Genomic DNA, 17265 nt, shown 5'->3' with positions numbered 1-17265 from the left:
TTCACAACAGTTAACCCACATTAAACATACTATATAAGTGTATTACAGTGACTGAGTGTAAATTCAGGGCCTCCTACCTTTCTGTCATTGGGTTCCACGTTTACACCATCAATATCTCCCTGTAATAACAGCACACAGATGTGCATAAGCTGCAAGTGAGGGTTTTTTTTATTCTGAAATAAAGCATTAACATTTTCCACATTACTTACATCATGCAGTGGGTAGGCTGATGTGTAAACTCCATTGGCAAGTAGGCTGCTGATGCCTACGGACATGACATTTCAGTAAGATCAGGGCACCTCGGAGAGCACAGAACAAATATGCACACCAATTTCCTCTATTTATCTTACAGAAGAAAATGCCATCAGCGTGTTCTCCTATTAACTGTCAGCACAGTCTATATGGACTGTGGTGCCACGTAACATCTGCAGACATGCAAAGGCTTGGCCAGGGCTGCCTGACGCCTCGCTACCTGTCTGTTATCACCTATTACACAAAAAACACAAGTCAGGAGCATGACGCACTACATGGGCAAAAGTCTGTGGAAACCCTGCCATCCAATACTTCTTCCAAAAGCAAGGGTTATTAAGGCTGCCTGCACTCTTAAAGTGTCACTGCTTGATACAACTTTAGCCATGCTTGGCATTAGGGATTGTGACCTTAGGCACTTCCCACAAAGCGATCCATTCCATGGCACAGAGTTCACTCATTTCAGACATATAGTGTATATGGATATTATTTATGAATAAAGGTGATTAAAATGAATCAGTGCAGCTCCTTTACTGTGATCACCATTTTCTATATTGTGCTTCAAGTGCTGTTCAATCATTACTATTACTGTAGATTTTTTTAAAGCCATCAACATGTTATGGTCTTAATGGATCCTAGGAAGAGCAGATGCTGGATGGGATCCAATAAACCAATAAGCTTTCTTTTGGTCTATGTTATATATTGATGTTAAACTAGTTCTTGAACTACAGTAATCAATAGCTACATTGTGGTCTGAAAAAAAAAGAAGCTAGCGAGATCAATGACATTAAAAGGTGAAGGCCCAAGAGGTCTCCAAGGAGTCTTTGGAGAACACCATTATTTCAAATGGCAATTAATGCACTTACCCATGGTGTACTTGCTCTTTGTGCACTTTGTTCGTTTAATAATCTCGTACACCTGTAACAGGGGAACATGACGACATCTTACATTACAGAACAACGGAAAGAATCCCAGTCTTCGAACCATGCAAGCTAAGATACCATTAAACTTGCTCTTTACATTAAAGTTGCCCTTCACATTATGTTAAAGTGGATAAACAGGACTGGCCAAAAGCGGCTAGTTAAAGTAACATCAGCTTGCACTGTAAGCAAAACTTTTAAAACTGTATATTACTGAAATTTAGATTTTTGACCCAGACAATAGTGGACCCATTCTTATCTGAATATACCATCTAACCAGTTTTTAAAAAGGTCCTATATAAAATCTAGGGATGTTCCAAAAGAGTTACTGGGTCGGGTCCTTTGTAATGGATCAGGTATAGGCTTATAAAGCCCGATTCACTTCCGATTCTTGGTTTTGTTGTAGCTATGCGCCCTCCGGCGTCCTCCAGGCACCATTATCAGACAAGATTGCCACAGCAAGGAACTCTCTACTGCTCTTACAACTCGAAACATCATTTAGAGGTCAGTTTGTTGTTCTGTTGTGACCTTATTTCGGTGAACAACCCCAAAAAGAGCTTGATTTGAACTGATAACTGTGCAGACGTTACCAGCCAAAACAGCAGCTCGTACTTTCCGCTCCACCTTAAAAGCGTTTCCACCTTCTGCTGCTGAGTTGGAATATGAAGCCTTGTTTTGGGTGTGCTTACTGGTAACGTCAGCTCAAATAAAGCTCTTTTTGTTTTGTTCACCGAAATAAGCTCACAAATAAAAATAGTTTTTGAAAAAGAGCAGCAGGCGGCAAGGTGGAACAGAAAGTTCAGTTAAGACTTCTCAGTTCAGGTTAGCTTAGCTCAGAGCCTCGCTGTAAAGTCAAACGTGACATAGCAACCCACAGACAGCACACAGAACAGCAGTTCAAAGTGTCTGCTAGTTAATATGTGAGAAAAGGATGATTTAGACCACACTTTGGTAAAAACGAAAAATACACTACTACACTAAACATGTCTGATTATAGAAACTGTTCTTTCAAAATACAGTGATTTTACTGGTGTTTACTAGTGTTTATTAACAGCCTAACATATTTTTTATGTTTATATACATTCTATTATTATATACATTGTATTATACATTGTAATATACATTGTATAATTCATATAAACACAAAGATTGGATCGGTATCGGCTGACGGTCGAAACATCCCTAATAGAAATCATCTATAAAGAGTTTTCCACCAATCTAAAGAACACATCATCAAGGCAGAAAACCATTGAAGCAAATGAAGTAATTATATACTCCATTTATATATACTATCTTATATATACTATAATATTTCCTTGATCGAGATACAAAACTATTTCTTGTTACAACAGCAACAACGTCTATGAGAACCTTCCTTAAATATGTCTGACTAAGATCTAAGGGCTCACTGTATACTGTACTTGAATTCCTCTGGCGTTTTGATGTGGGTGTAGCTAGCCTTGCCTTGGATAGCTGTATCCTCAAATGACTGATGACATACGTGTTTGTATTCTTGCTTTTCAGTGCAGTGTTTGTTGTGTGATCATCTGTTGAGTGATGCAATAAACTCCCCCTAAGGGGATAATGAGGAGTCACCGGTATCAAGCTATGCCCAACACCTGATGACTCCACACTGATGAAGCAGAGATGCAAGTCGCACTGATACTCACGATTGAAGAGCGGATTTTGCTGTTGAAGAAGGAATCTCGATCTGACAGATCAAACCTGAGAGAGATGTGAAACAGAGATGTGATATGATGGGAAACATAATTCTGTGCTGTTTATTGAGAGTATTACAATAGTAGGGTTATCCAGCATCTGCTTATGGAACTTATGAAAAGTCCAATTTTAGATGCTCAATAGGGATGTTACAATGCATTGCTTTGTATTATATCAAATTGTGTCATGTTATATTTTTGGATCATGAGTAGCATAGCATAGTAGTAAGGTTGAGGCAGGAACTTGATCTGGTCAGTAGAAAGTACAGCTTTTCATGCAGCTATTGTAATGTTATGATGCTGAATGCTCAGAAAAACTAAAAAGGCAAAAGTACTATGTAAAGGTTTTAGACAGCTGTGAAAATTACAACTCAAAAACACTAAAATTTGAATCAATTCAAATAATATTCATTTTAAAATAGTGGTTTTACAATGTGACCATTAAAACATCTCAAAAGCAAAAAAATAAAACAAAGCAGCTCTAGTAATATTTTCCCCTTTTCTTCCAATTTGGTACTGCCAGTTAACCCACCTCTACCTAGCTCCCCCTAGCACTAGTAATGCTCCAGACACTAGGAGGCTAAGGACTTAACACGTCTCCTCCGATACATGCAAAGTCAGCCACCACCTCTTTTCAAACGGCTGCCACTGCCGCACTGCCGAGCAGCCTACACGCTCGGGGGAAAGCAGCGTTTCCTCAGCTCCACCCCAACAGCTAACAGACACCTGTGCTGGCCAGCATCTACCCACTCGGAGAAAGCACAGCAAACTGTGTTCTCTCAGACTCCGGCCGCTGATGGCATAGTGGCATGGCTAGCGATTCGAACTTGCGAGCCATAGTGGTAGCGCTTTAGACCACTGCACCACTCAGAGCCCATATTTTTATAGTTACCGTCCAATACCTGGTTTGGTAAGTCAGTGCTTAATGATGTTAAATCAGGTTCTAATGTGCTCTTGAGTTTTTACAGGCAAAAACACTCTTACTGCTGAGATAAATGATAAATAAATGGATAAATAATGTGTTAAGGCACCTAAAACTCCCACAGTAGTGCATTAATGTAAGACACACATTCAGGCTCCTCCTATTATTTAATGCCTCGATTGCCTCATTCATTATGATATGAGTCTAATATCATGACACTGCATTTATTAATCTCTTCGATCAAAGCCGAGCTCTTTTACTCACAGGTGCTGCTTTTCCCTGGAGAACGGATAGGACAGATGTTTCTCAGTCTGGGCGCGATTCTCCTCGACTTTGGGATACAAAGGTGCAGTGACTTTGTGGATAAACAAGTTGATTTTCTCGACCACACTGCTTCCTGTACTGACCTCATATTTCTGTAAATTTCCCGTGAGGAATATGGTTAGTGTTTCGAGCTATGTTCACAGTCAGCTTTTCAACACTGTTCAAGGGAAACAATGCACATACTTTTATGGTGGGCATCTTGAGCTTCATAAACTCTGCTTCTCGACAGAGAACATTCCAGGGTGCATGGATCCTCAGAAAGCCCACTCCCGGGATTTTGTTCTGAAAACAAAAACAGAGCAAAACAAACAGGACCTCAGCGTAGTCGCTACTGCAGTAACTGTGGCCTGAGGCGCTAGTCCAACTCTGTGCTTCCACTGGGAACCTGGGGATACTGGAGGAGAAGAGTGGGAAAGTAATGGAACAAATAAGGATATAAAAAAAAATATGATAGAGGAGGGAGAGATTACCAACTGGGTCTAGTGGGCACCTTTACAGCTTCACCATGGATTTATATAGAATAGGTTGGCCAGTCGCCTAGGCTTTTTTTTAATCTCACAGAACCCACACAACCCATGAAGACATCAGCAAGATGATACATGAGTCAATGAAAAATCCACCAAACTACTTGATAAATTCAGAAACATAACTGAGTGTGTATGTGTACATTTGTAACCAGTGAATAACTAAAAATATTTAGAAAATGGTAAACAAAATAAATTAAATAATTAAAAGTAAATTATTAAAAGTAATTATGTATTTATTGTACCCCAAGAGCACCAGGCATCAGGCTATTGATGACAGGCTTGGCAAGCTACCATTGAGCAAGGCCCTTCACCCTCCCTGCTCCCAGGGCAATGGCTGCCCACCACTCCGGGCATGTGTGCTCACTGTTCAATGTGTGTGTTTGATTTGAGTGTGTATGTGTATGTGTGTGTATTCACTGCACGGAAGGGTTAAATGCGGAGGCCAAATTCCATCTGTGTCCGACACTAATGATGAACATGGTTGTCTTGTCTATAATAAAAGCACCATATACTGTTACTATTTTTTATACTTTTATACTACTTATTGCTATTATAAATCTTAAGTACTTTATTTGGATGTATTATTAGCATCAAAGGCCTTAGTATAGTGAAAAAGTGAAAAAGGTAGCTAGTGTTACTGAATAACACTGAAAATGCTAGATAGTACTATACATAACCATGAAAATGATTCTGCTAATATTAGCTGTTAGCTATTATTAGCTTTAGCAGCTAATAATAATAGAATATAATGTTGATGCTAGTTCTACGTATGCCCAAGGCAGCCTGCATCTTTGGTGTATATATATATATATATATATATATATATATATATATATATATATATATATATATATATATATACACACACACACACACACACACACATACACACACACACACACTAATTTTACAATTCTATCCCTAAGACTTTAAGATTTTATTGGTATATTATGACCCACAGCGAATAACAGAAAGATAAGCATATCTGAAAAAACAGGCTGAGCCTTTATTCCTTTCATTTTTAGCAGAACCATAATGGACAATAAGACCAACGAGTAAAAGGACAGTTTCTGCAGTGCGTATAAGGGAGAAAGGGGATTCCTTTAGCTATCTCCAGCTGGAGAGTGTGTTATGTAAGTTCTGCTTCGTGTCCCACTCTTGTTATAACTCCCAGCCCACACGTAGGGTCTGACCCTGTCTGTACAAACCCAACCGCTGCATGCAGTGATCTACAGTACAAGCTGAAAACCTACCGCTCTACTTTTGGGCTTTGTTAGGTGAACGATGCTCATTCATGAAAAAATTCTAATTGTGAGGAGAGGTATACGAGACACTTACCACACACTTTATTAGGAACACTACACCAATTCTGGGAAGAGCCTCTCTTTGCTCTAAAAAAAGTCTCAATTATTCATGGTATGGATTTCACCAGATGTTGGAAAAATTCCTTTGACATTCTGGTCCATGTTGACATGATTGTGCCACCAAATTCCTGATGATTTTTCAGGAGCACTTTCATGCTGCTAATGTGCCATTTTTACACATTCATTCACATTTACGGTATTTAGCTGAAGCTCTTATCCAGAGCAACTGACAAGGTTACTCGTATTACAGATGTGGGCCAATGTAGTGTTAGGAGTCTTGCCCAAGGACTCTTATAGGTGTAGCACAGCACAGTCACCCAGACTGGGAATCGAACCCTGGTCTCCCACAGGGTGTAATAGCTCACTGACAGGTAGTGGTGTTGCCTGCTGCACCACACCAACATTCCAAAGGTCTTCTACTGGGTTTAAACTGGGAAGCTCACTGAAGAACCTTGAACTTGTTATTCTGTTCATGAGCTGAATTTTGCATTATCATGCTGGAAGTAGGCGTTAAAAGAGGGGTCAAATGATGGTCATGATGGGATGCACATGGTCTGCGACAATCCTCAAATGGTGCTCAAAGGCTGTGGCATTCAAGTACCCATGCCCAGGAAACACTCCCTACACCATTACATCACCTTCACCAGCCTGGTGTCAAATTCTGACTCTACCATCTTTGAGCCTCAGCAGAAATCCAGATTCATCAGACCAGATCAAATCTTCTGTCGAGGTCCAATCTGTCTTCTGTCCAATCTGTCCAGGTTTGGCAAGCAGGTTCCTACTGCAGCCTCAGCTTTCTGTTCTTGGCTGACAGAATTGAAACCTGATGTGGTCTTCAGGTCCTACCTGAAAGTTCGACATGTTGTTGGGATGTTTTTGCGTCAGCTACAATTATACAGCGTTTTTATCTCAGTTACCGCAGCTTTTCTGTCAGCTCAAACTAGCCTGGCCTTGTTTATCTTTATCACACCATTTAGAGACACTTTAGAAAATCCCAGAAGATCAAGCTCTGCTGATGGTTTATGTGAACGCACATACTAAAGCAGTATGAGGTCTGTTCTGGCATACAGTAAAAATTCTATTAAAGAACTAGTGAGAATTAGTGTAGTTATTTAGATTAAACAGCTTCAGGAAAAGGAGAAGTTTCCACAGGTTCACAACCCTAATATATCAAGTGCTGCTATAGGCGTGAGGGTACACTTAGACTATAAATGAATCATGTTACACAGCCAATTAGTTAGTCAGCTAATTATGTGGTGCTCATCATTCCTGGATTCACACTGGATAATTAGCTATCGCTAATTGCTAGCAATCTGTGTTCCGAAGTGTTTTGGGAGGCTAATTTAGAGTAATTACCCAACTAACATGCTGCGTTTGCACCAATAACGTAAGGAGGCCATCTGAGCACAAACCGGTATCATGTACAAAGGGGGCTCACAATCCCACAACCCCTTTTAAGCTCCAGGATGTGTGTTGAGGACAAGAACACATCACAGTAGCTTCTTTCCGTATCCAAAGGAACATTCTGTTTCACTGCTCTGGGCCTAGCCCTTTTCCATTAGCATAAAGGAGTATAAAGGAGGGGGCGGTGAGCCACTTGCGGCAGTTACAGTCTGAAAACTACCGCTGAGAAGACACGCAGTGACATTAGTGCACGACTCCGAAGTGCTGAAGTGTTTCCAAATGTATTGCTTTTATGCAGCACAAACAAACTACAGCAAAGCGCATAAAGATGACACATGGGGTTGAGTGGTGGGATTAATAATAAAGATCAGCTGAAAGTGGAACGCTTCTATTTGAATTTATTTAAAAGGTGACCAAAGTGGTCAGGGCAACACTGGCATCGCTACTAAGCAAATAATGTATACCAGACAAGAGGCACAATGCGCTGGCTTCTAACTACTGAACAACTAAAAGCTGGAGTCGTATGATGTATGGATATGACACCTTATGGCCCTTGACACACAACATCCTTACATAGGTGGCACACGGGGAGGTCCAGAACTTAGCAAACATAGAAACACAGCGTTTTAAAGATCTGAAGCAATACAAGGTAGGGTTGTTGGGAATAAAATTCATTTATAGTGGGTCCATTGCAGATTAGTTAAATTAGTATCTGGAAGCTATCTATGTAATTTCTCCAAATTACCACAGATAGCCTGGATTGTAACACCTTATTCGACTTTGAGGGGCTACAGCAACACACACGCATAGGATGCAAAGCAGTATGTCTGCCGGTAATACATACACTGGGCTATATATGAGAACTTCTGTCTTCTGTCACTCTATTAGACACCCCATATCTAGGTGGTCAACATTGTAGAGGTCAAGTCAGAGAAAGCAGCTCATCTGTAGCTATACAGTTCATGTTGGACATCCTCTAGTCCTTTATCAGCGGTCACAGGATGCTATCCACAGGACGCTGTTGGCTGGATGTTTCTGGTTGGTGGACTATTCTCATTACAGCAGTGATGCTAAGGTGTTTAAAAACTCCAGCAGCACTGCTGTGTCTGATCCACTCGTACCAGCCCAGCACACACTACTAACACACCATTACCATGTCAGTGTCACTGCAATGCTGAGAATGACCCACCACCCAAATAATTCCTGCTCTGTGGTGGTCCTGCGTGGCACTGACCATTGAAGGACAGAGCTAACAAAGTATGCAGAGAAGTCTGTAATTATAGGACTACAAAGTGCTCCTACATGGTCAGTGGAGCTGATATAATGAGCTGAGTTCATTCCATACCAGAGCTGGGCATAATATTCTGATATGACTGTGTATTTTCATCATCACTGTCAAACTCTTTGCTCATTGACAAGCCTTTCCTGAGTTGAAGTTAGCATCTTAGAGCAGGAGAACAATAAAAAGTGCAAATCAGAGCACTCTGTGACCAGGGCTTGGAACCACTGTGCTACCGTAACATGTAGGATGGAGAGTCGAAAGTCTAATAAAGCTTCAAAAGACTCTGACAACTGATTGAACTTATGTGGACTCACCCCTTCCTCCTTCTCCAACTCCAAACCCATGTCCATGAGCTTATGCTCAAACTCATCTCTACGGAAACGCAGGTCGTCCTCATGGTAGTCCAGCCGCTGCTCCTGGGCTGCAATCTCGGGGTCTTCGTGAGGGCACGAGTCGGTCCGGCTGCGTCTGAAGCTGCGGCTCAGGCTCTCCCTCAGGCTCCGGACAAAGGTTTTGGAAGAGCTGCGGCGGGTGCGGGGGTCTTTCTCCACATGGTAGGTGAGGACGTAATCAATCCGCCGCCGACCATCCGAAAAGTACGGCCCCAGCTTGGAATGCAGAGGGCCCTTGCTTGTTTGGTTCAGACGCTGTGGACGGAAGAGAGAAGATTGAGCTGAAGGGAGAATAATGAGGTGGAAGGAGATAACCCCTTGAACCCTAGGTTTATTAATTAGTTATCAATTCTTGTGCAGAAACTATTGTGGTTTTTGTAACAGTTGATTTAGCATATGTTGTGGTGTCCAACAGGGTTCTATTTTAGGGCCTATGAAACTGATGTCAATTGCCAGCTTTCATCAAGTCATAATACGTGTTTGAGCGGTAGTGTATTTGGCAAAGTAATCCTTCCTGAATGGTATGTACTGGAATTATGTATTTACAGCAAATGACAATTTTACAAATGAATGTTTTTGACACTAAAGATCTCATTAAATAAATGACATCTTCCAGTACTTTGGCAATTTCTCACAGGATTCTCCTCTAATCTAAAATCGGGAACACATACCTAGATACTGGAGGTCACATCAGCGAGAACCGATGTGACTGCGTGACTCAGAGAAGACATTACAATAACAGATCAGCCCTGACGTTTGGTCTAGCCTTTGACTGCAAAAACAACACAGCTTTCTTCTTTAATAAGTATTATTGGCTTTTCTTTAGAACAAGCTCAGACAGCAAGTGAGAGCTCGCCGTTGTAATTAAGGAGGACTGTGCTTTCAGAAGGCTAACTTGTTTAGTTAAAGAGCTGTGAATCCAAGGAAAGAGCCAGATGCTTAATTCTCAGACTTCACTGCGCTCCCAGGGGGCTTGCTGTGGTATTTATTAATTTGGTGGACCAGTAGGCTCATGAGGTTTTGTGGAAAGGGGTAAGGATTAACCGTTAGCTGCTCCATACAAAGTTCTCCAAAAGAGTATGTAAATAGCAAGGCTTCCCAATCTATCATTTGATAATTGATAGGGTGAAAGCTTCAATATGCCAATGTGCCAATTGCAAATCTAGCAAATTGGAAAGCTTTTTACTGAGAATCGCGGGCATCCTGATCAACTGCAGTTCTACATGAATGCTCCTGTTGATTTTCATCAGTTTTGATGATTCAGGGTTCTATAAATCCAGCTGAAGTTAATCCTTTTGGTCAACATAATAAAGGCCCATCCCTAATCCTCCGATACCCAAGCACTGATTTTGTAGTTGTTTTCCCCTTTTTTAACTGTTTTTAGGAAACTAAAGGTCATAAATGAGTGAATTTTGTAGAAATGTTGGAAAATATCAACTAGTGGTTTTAATTTTTTTTTTTTTCACAGAAGACATTTACATTGTACTTGATATTAGTCCAAAACACAAAGATGAACATATTTTATTAATATGTGTATTTTATATATAAAAAGTAAATTTAATTTATTTTGAATTGCACTATGATATATATGTTTTAGAACTGCCAAAACTTCTGGAAACCATGTTTACAATAATCACGAACCAATGTATGAACTGTATGACTGCATAAAATGTTAAGTGTTCATGTTAGTCTAGGTGTCTCAGTAAGTGCCATATAATATAAAATTTTGTCTACACTGAATTACAAAGATAAGTTACAAATTAAATAAAATAATACATCCACAGACAAATCAGTTTACAAAATGTTGCAAATACAAACAGTATGATTAAGTATGATAAAATATTACTATTACTATTTACTAGAAATTATGCTAGTCATGGTTTGGTTTGGTTTATTTTTTTAATTCAAGCATTTTGCTATCCTTCTTGTAATCTTTTTGAAATATTGTAGTTTAATTCCCAATAAAATAAAATACCCCTAATCAACCTGTTAACAGTACTGATGTTGAGCTGTGAGTGTGGTCTTCCACAAGAATCCAAAACTGTTTCTGCTTTAGCAAGGAGGTAAAAAGTCCACCACTTTCCAGTTTGCATGTGTCTAAACTGGTCAGTAACACCTCTTCACCTTGTTTAGTCTAGGCGTCTCAGTAAGTGCCAGTGTAAACTGATCTACAGAGAAATTACAATTCAAATAAAATATTGAAAGCTTGTAGAAAATATAGAAACAGTGTTAAAATGTTGCAAATACAAATAATAATAACAATAATAATAATAATAATAATAATATCAGTTAAAGCAGACGCTGTAGTCTTCCACAATAATCCAAACCTTTTTCAGCTCCGAGGAGGAGGCACCCAGCACTTTCAGTTAATCAGCGTAGCTAAATGTCTGAACTTGTCAGTAACACCTTTTTTTACCTCTCTTAGTGTAATAATTGTGCCTAATTTATTGCCAGGGGCGTTCTCGCTTAGCGGTAAGAGACTCTTGTGGGTAGTCCGTGATGAATTTCAATCATTATTTTGCAAACAGTCAATAGTTTCTGAGGGTTAACTATGGTCCCATTATGAAACACTCAACATTTAACATTAACATTTTGGAAGGTGCATCACCACCACAACAGGATCACTGTACAATCTTCTGTCCATACTGTGCAGCCCAGCTGCATACACTAAGCAAACGACTGGATCCTTAAAAATAACTGGTCCTTGCTGACTGCTACAGGTCCTAGTCAATATGTGCTTGAAAATAATAGATCGCACCACAGTTCCTCCCAGCATCCGAGCTGCGTGAGAATGCCACCACATCCATCAAAAGAAACCCACTCACTTTCCTCTCGCTCGCTGCAGGGTAGTGCTCTTAAGGGAAAAATCATACAGCAATCTATGACAAACAAATGGCACTGCGCATGTGGGCAGGAATCTAATAAATTATCATGTTTACAAAAAGCCTGTGGCACTACTGCTTTACTTATTCATGATCCGCCTCCGAGCCGACTCGCACCCCAGTAAATTCCATTGGAATTGTTGTGATGGCACAGAGCCATTTTTGATTAGAATTGATCTGCAACTTCAGAGGAAGCGTTAAAGTACTGGAACTGGATGTGCCAAGCAACATAAGTCACTATTAAGGGAATTTAATCTTAAGCTAAAAAAATAGTACCCAGTCTCAGCACAGGGCGGCCATAAAAACATGGAAGTAAACTCGGTCAAACAGATAAAATGCAACCAAATAAAGAAGCCGTTCTAAAAACAAATTGTCTACAGTTCGCAGGAAGTCAGGCCAAATGTCTTTTCTCATAGGGAACATAAGGATGTGCAACATCACTCCCTGAAAGCGCTCTATTAGGCCTATCTGATGGTCCTCCTTTCCGGCGAATGAATAGGAATTTTGTGAGTTTGTTGACTTTCAGACATGTGCCTCCTTTACAATCACTAACTTGTCTGGAAAATTTGCACCCTTATCTTAAGTCTATTTTGGCATTCAGGATCATTTTGCATGGACAATAACTGAGCTCTAGGACGGCAAACCTCTACACAGCCTATCTGAGCTACTGCACTGAAGCTTGAAGCACTGAATAAAGTCAGCATAAAGTAACAAAACAATTGAGTTCAGTGTTTGAAGTATTTTGAGTATTTTGCTATATTTGGTTGCGTAGGTCTTGAACACTTGAACTGGATTTTGGTCTATAACAGCAGCATGCGGTTCTCTAACTGTTCTCTTGCAGTTTAAATCAAAAAAGTTTATAAAAGTATTAATTTTAATTAAACATTTATTAAATGATTATACATGTAACTCCCCAAACCACAATATCCTAACTTCGGTGGATACCCATGTGCCCTCAGTGTTCTTTTCTTTCACAACAAAAAGTTTAAATCAAGGTGATGATCAGCACATATTTAAGCAAGTGTCCAAACTTTTGACTGGTACTGTATGTAAAATAAAACAAGAAATCCATAAGAAAAAAAAGTTTTATAAATGGGTTGAACAAATATGTTATTAAAAATATTATTTTTATTATTTTACAATCATTCTAGTAATCTTTTTTTATTTTTTGTATTTATGTGTAGTTAAATGTATTTCTAGTTAATTAACAAATACATTTATCAATCCCGCATGTTTTTGTTAACTTCTTTTTATGATATTTTTAAAATTGTATTTTACGTGTAGATCAGTCTACAGGAGTCTTGCATTCCCATGACATATATATATATGTGTGTGTGTGTGTGTGTGTGTGTGTGTGTGTGTTTGTGTGTGTGTGTGTGTGTAAAATGCAATGTAATATAATGCAATAAACGTCCTTGTGTCTCAATTCTAATGTCTTAAATAGTTGTTAATGTTATGTGAATGAGTAACGTATTATAAAGAATGTATTAATTAATTATTACATATAAATGACATATTGTTTAAAATAAAATATTACTTTAATATATATTTTAATATATACAAATATATAAATAAAAATAAAACATATACATGTAAACCTGTACTATTTAACGAAAAATGCTGCTTCCAAGTTGTCAAAATAACACAAAAGCAGTGTATTATTTAGGATGACCTGACCTGCAGTGACCTCCTTGTGCAAAGTGTGCCCAACACAAACGCAAAATCTAAAACATGCAAAGCAAATTTAAAATGCAAATACAAAGGCGTGCAAACAAATCTGCAAAGCACAGCGGAACAAAGAAAACACAAATATAAAATGGGTTGCTTTAAAGCAAAACATTCAAAGCACAACAACAAAGAAACACACACACACACACACACACACACTTGCATGCATACAATTTGCCAATGGATGCCACCATGGTGGCATCATTTGACATGGCCCTAGTGAGCAAAGGCTGCAATCTGACCATCACATTGACCGTCCGCTTTTCTGAATAATAGGGAAGATGATGTCAGCTCGTTTCTGAGCTTTACGGTCAAGAATGCGAATCAGGAAACTGACGAATTTTCTGTCTCTCAGAGTTTGCTTTGCAAATTCATTTGACAGACGCCATTCAAAGCAGTGTTTGGATCCAACCTGATAATGTGACTTTTAACAATTTCATGAACAAACATGAAATTTAACGGAGAGGTACCTTAGCGGTGCTCAGTACTTCACCCGGATGTGACTTACTATAGAGTCGTCTTCGTCATAGCCAATGTCTCCAGCAAGTTTGGAATCACCTAGGTCCAGGCCCTGGTCCTCCTCGGGAACAGACTGGTACTTCTCATTCTGCCGCATATCGACCTCCTCTCCCAGCTCACCGAGCTGCTCCTCCTGTCTGCCGTCAACTGTGTAGGCTTTACCTCCTGGAGAAGAAGTGCACGTATGAATTAGCCTGAATTACACATTGTGTAAGATGTGATTATGGAACGGGTCATCTCAAACCATGCTGTGCTTTGCTGAAGTCAGTATTGCAACAGAGAGATAAGCACTGTTACAACTTAACACTCTGCTGAGCTGCAGACAGTCAAGTGGTGGGCTTATACGTACTGAAGGTTCTTTAGACCTTTAAAAGCCTCTTTACACTCAAACATCTATATAACAAGCATTGTTCCTAATAGTACCAAAGGTGGTTCTTCTATTACACCACTTGAAGTACCCAAGTAACTTAAGAGTGTGGGAATATCAGGCAGGTGTCTCTGTAGGGCCTATGTTCTTTGGTACAGGAACCCTAGAAGATCATATAGACATGAATTTAAACATTATGCCGTGTCTGATGTAACCGCGTCTTCAGTCATGTGCATTTAAGAGAGCCTCAGGGTGGGGGCGCTGTGGGAGCTACTTCCCACCTTCTGTACTACATAAATGTAAACCACAGTGATATTTTTTATGAAAAAAGTGGATGTTGTTATATCATGATAATGACTTCAATAACTCAAGATCTTGAGCAAACACATCAAATAATGTTGTGGTCAGGGCAAGCCAGAGTAAATAAACAATGCAAATTCACAGCATGCATACTGTGGAACTTGAAGAGTACATTGCCGAACCATGGCCTGTAAATCTACCTTTACAGTTCCTGCAGCTCAAGCTTGTGAAAGAAGCTTGAGGTATGAAGAAAAGGACACATGTTCTCTGGACACATCAAGAGAAAAAAAATTATTGGGTCAATTTCTACCAGTTGACCATGTCATTTATTTCAGCCTTATGTGAAACATATGAGAGTAAAGAGTGCAGAGGCCATTCCCTCAGCGCCTTTATCTAAAACACCTACAGACGCCAGCCATCCTGCTAACTCCCTCTTCTTCACCAGACTTCTGGATCCAGGCCCTGTGAAATGCGAAAACAGCGCGTTTCCCAGCTCAGATTACTTAAACGGGACTCCGCGAGGTTATAAGTTGTACAGCAGCCAGACATCATCGTCTTATGTTTTGAACTGTGCAGCCCAACCTACTGGGCGAACCGAACTGTGGCTTTTGTGTACCATTACACCCCTAATAAAAACTATTTATTATTGCAAAAAAATTTTTTAATTATATATCAGTCCAGTCTGACTGCCCTCACTGATCCTTCAGCTCCCAGATACGTTAAAACGCTGCAGTGAAATCAGTGAAATTGCTCTTCAGTGCTGATTTAAATCAAAGAAAGGTGTGCAGTACTCCCGCTGGTAAAACGGTTTTCGCATTGCTGGCACGAGTGTATTTCCCCACATGGTGTTGTTGGCATAAGCAAAAATAGCAGAAAATAGACAAACACCTGGAAAAAAAGCAGCTCAAAACATCAGAAACAGACGCAAATTACATACATTGTGGGAATGCTCCTCATTGCTACAGGCTGGGAATAATGACCCTTATTTACCAACAGTGAACAGTTCTGCGGTTTAAACACATCACAAATCTGACGCAGACTTTTTGTTAGGACTTCTCCCAAGAAAAAAATGTGGCATAATTCACCCAGAGGATGCCAGATCTGCCATAACAGTAAAAACAAAGAATCAGAATTGGATATTCCCTACAATGGCTGATACCGGACACATTCAAATACAGACTATACCTGGATCTGCCCTGATTCCGATCCATTTGGGTCTGACCGGAACAACTCTAAAAAGTAAACATGCCAAAAGATGAAAAACGTACATGGAAAATACTGCATATGGGATGAACTACTGCCCCACCATTCTCATATCAATGTGCCCCTAGACTTAACATTTGTGATATGAGCTTCATGAAGGGTCACAGTGGGGACATTTCCATTATGTCTTTCATTCATTTAAGGAGTATTCGAACACCAGACCACATATGGTCAACTTAATGGTACAGGTATCTCCCTCCCTGAGGCAAATATCCCACAAACATGGATAACATGCAGATAACCTGTGTCATTTCCATTGCTAATGAACTTCCTTTCTTGTTTGCTTCTGGAATGGTAGCTGATAAACAATATATACAGCTTGATGCAGCTTTCCAGAAAGGAAAATTACTGTTTCTTTATATGGATATATTTTGAGCTGCTCTTTAAAAACCATCTGAAGCCCCCAGCAAATGCCAAAAAACTTTATTTAACTGTCAGGCCAATGCACAATAGAATGGTATTAGTAATAATAATGATACACTGTATTGCTCATTATCTGTATTGCTCTGTATACACAGTATTGCTCATTATCAATACTAAACATCAATATCACAGTGTGTTCATATTGCGGTATACCGGTCTAGGCAGTATTCTATCCAACACCCTGTAATAACTGCTGGGTTGCTCTTTCTACTTAATTGCTGGGTTGGGTCACTTAGCTGGTTTATTTACTGCTGGGTAAGTAACTGTGGCATAACAACAACCTAGTCAATGGGGCAATTGTCAAAGCGGGTCAGAACAGACTTGGTTAAACTGCTTCTCATTAGGTGGCAGAATGACAATGACCAACAAGTATATCTGTAAGTACTAGTTTTGCTACTTACTATTAAATAATAATAATAAAATTAGGTTATAGTGTTTTTCCCTATTATGTTTAACTGGTGGGTTGCTGGCAGCTGTAGCTGTCCATTTTATCTTAATACTTGGAATAACATTTTTAAGTAGGCATTAATGCTACCTGTGTAATTATTTATATAATTATTACAATATAATTTCTTGCAGTTGGCTAATATAGCAGCTACTATTTGTTTGTTAACCAAACAAATGATTATAGGTTAGACTTTAATTTTATTCATGTGTTGTTGACTGTGTGTACAAATCTTT

The 17265-nt window shown here is 39.5% G+C and overlaps 1 protein-coding gene across 2 annotated transcripts in view; it reads right to left on the bottom strand.

Moving 5' to 3' along the window:
- ano1a (anoctamin 1, calcium activated chloride channel a) overlaps positions 1–17265 on the bottom strand; it is a 47290-nt gene that overhangs the window by 26788 nt on the left and 3237 nt on the right. For both annotated transcript variants that reach the window (XM_072660325.1, XM_072660324.1), the window contains exons 2-9: positions 14221–14396; positions 9025–9357; positions 4317–4415; positions 4074–4225; positions 2840–2894; positions 1116–1167; positions 210–265; positions 78–119 (exon numbers count right to left, since the gene is read on the bottom strand). In XM_072660325.1, coding sequence (XP_072516426.1) covers positions 78–119; positions 210–265; positions 1116–1167; positions 2840–2894; positions 4074–4225; positions 4317–4415; positions 9025–9357; positions 14221–14328 — 897 coding nt within the window. In that variant the 5' untranslated portion in view covers positions 14329–14396. The remainder of the gene's footprint in view (positions 1–77; positions 120–209; positions 266–1115; positions 1168–2839; positions 2895–4073; positions 4226–4316; positions 4416–9024; positions 9358–14220; positions 14397–17265) is intronic.

Source organism: Salminus brasiliensis, chromosome 17 (genome assembly GCF_030463535.1).
Source record: "Salminus brasiliensis chromosome 17, fSalBra1.hap2, whole genome shotgun sequence".
NCBI classification, from domain to species: Eukaryota; Metazoa; Chordata; class Actinopteri; order Characiformes; family Bryconidae; genus Salminus; species Salminus brasiliensis.
Note: the sequence above shows the minus strand (reverse complement) of the source record. Positions and strands in the feature narration are given on the sequence as shown.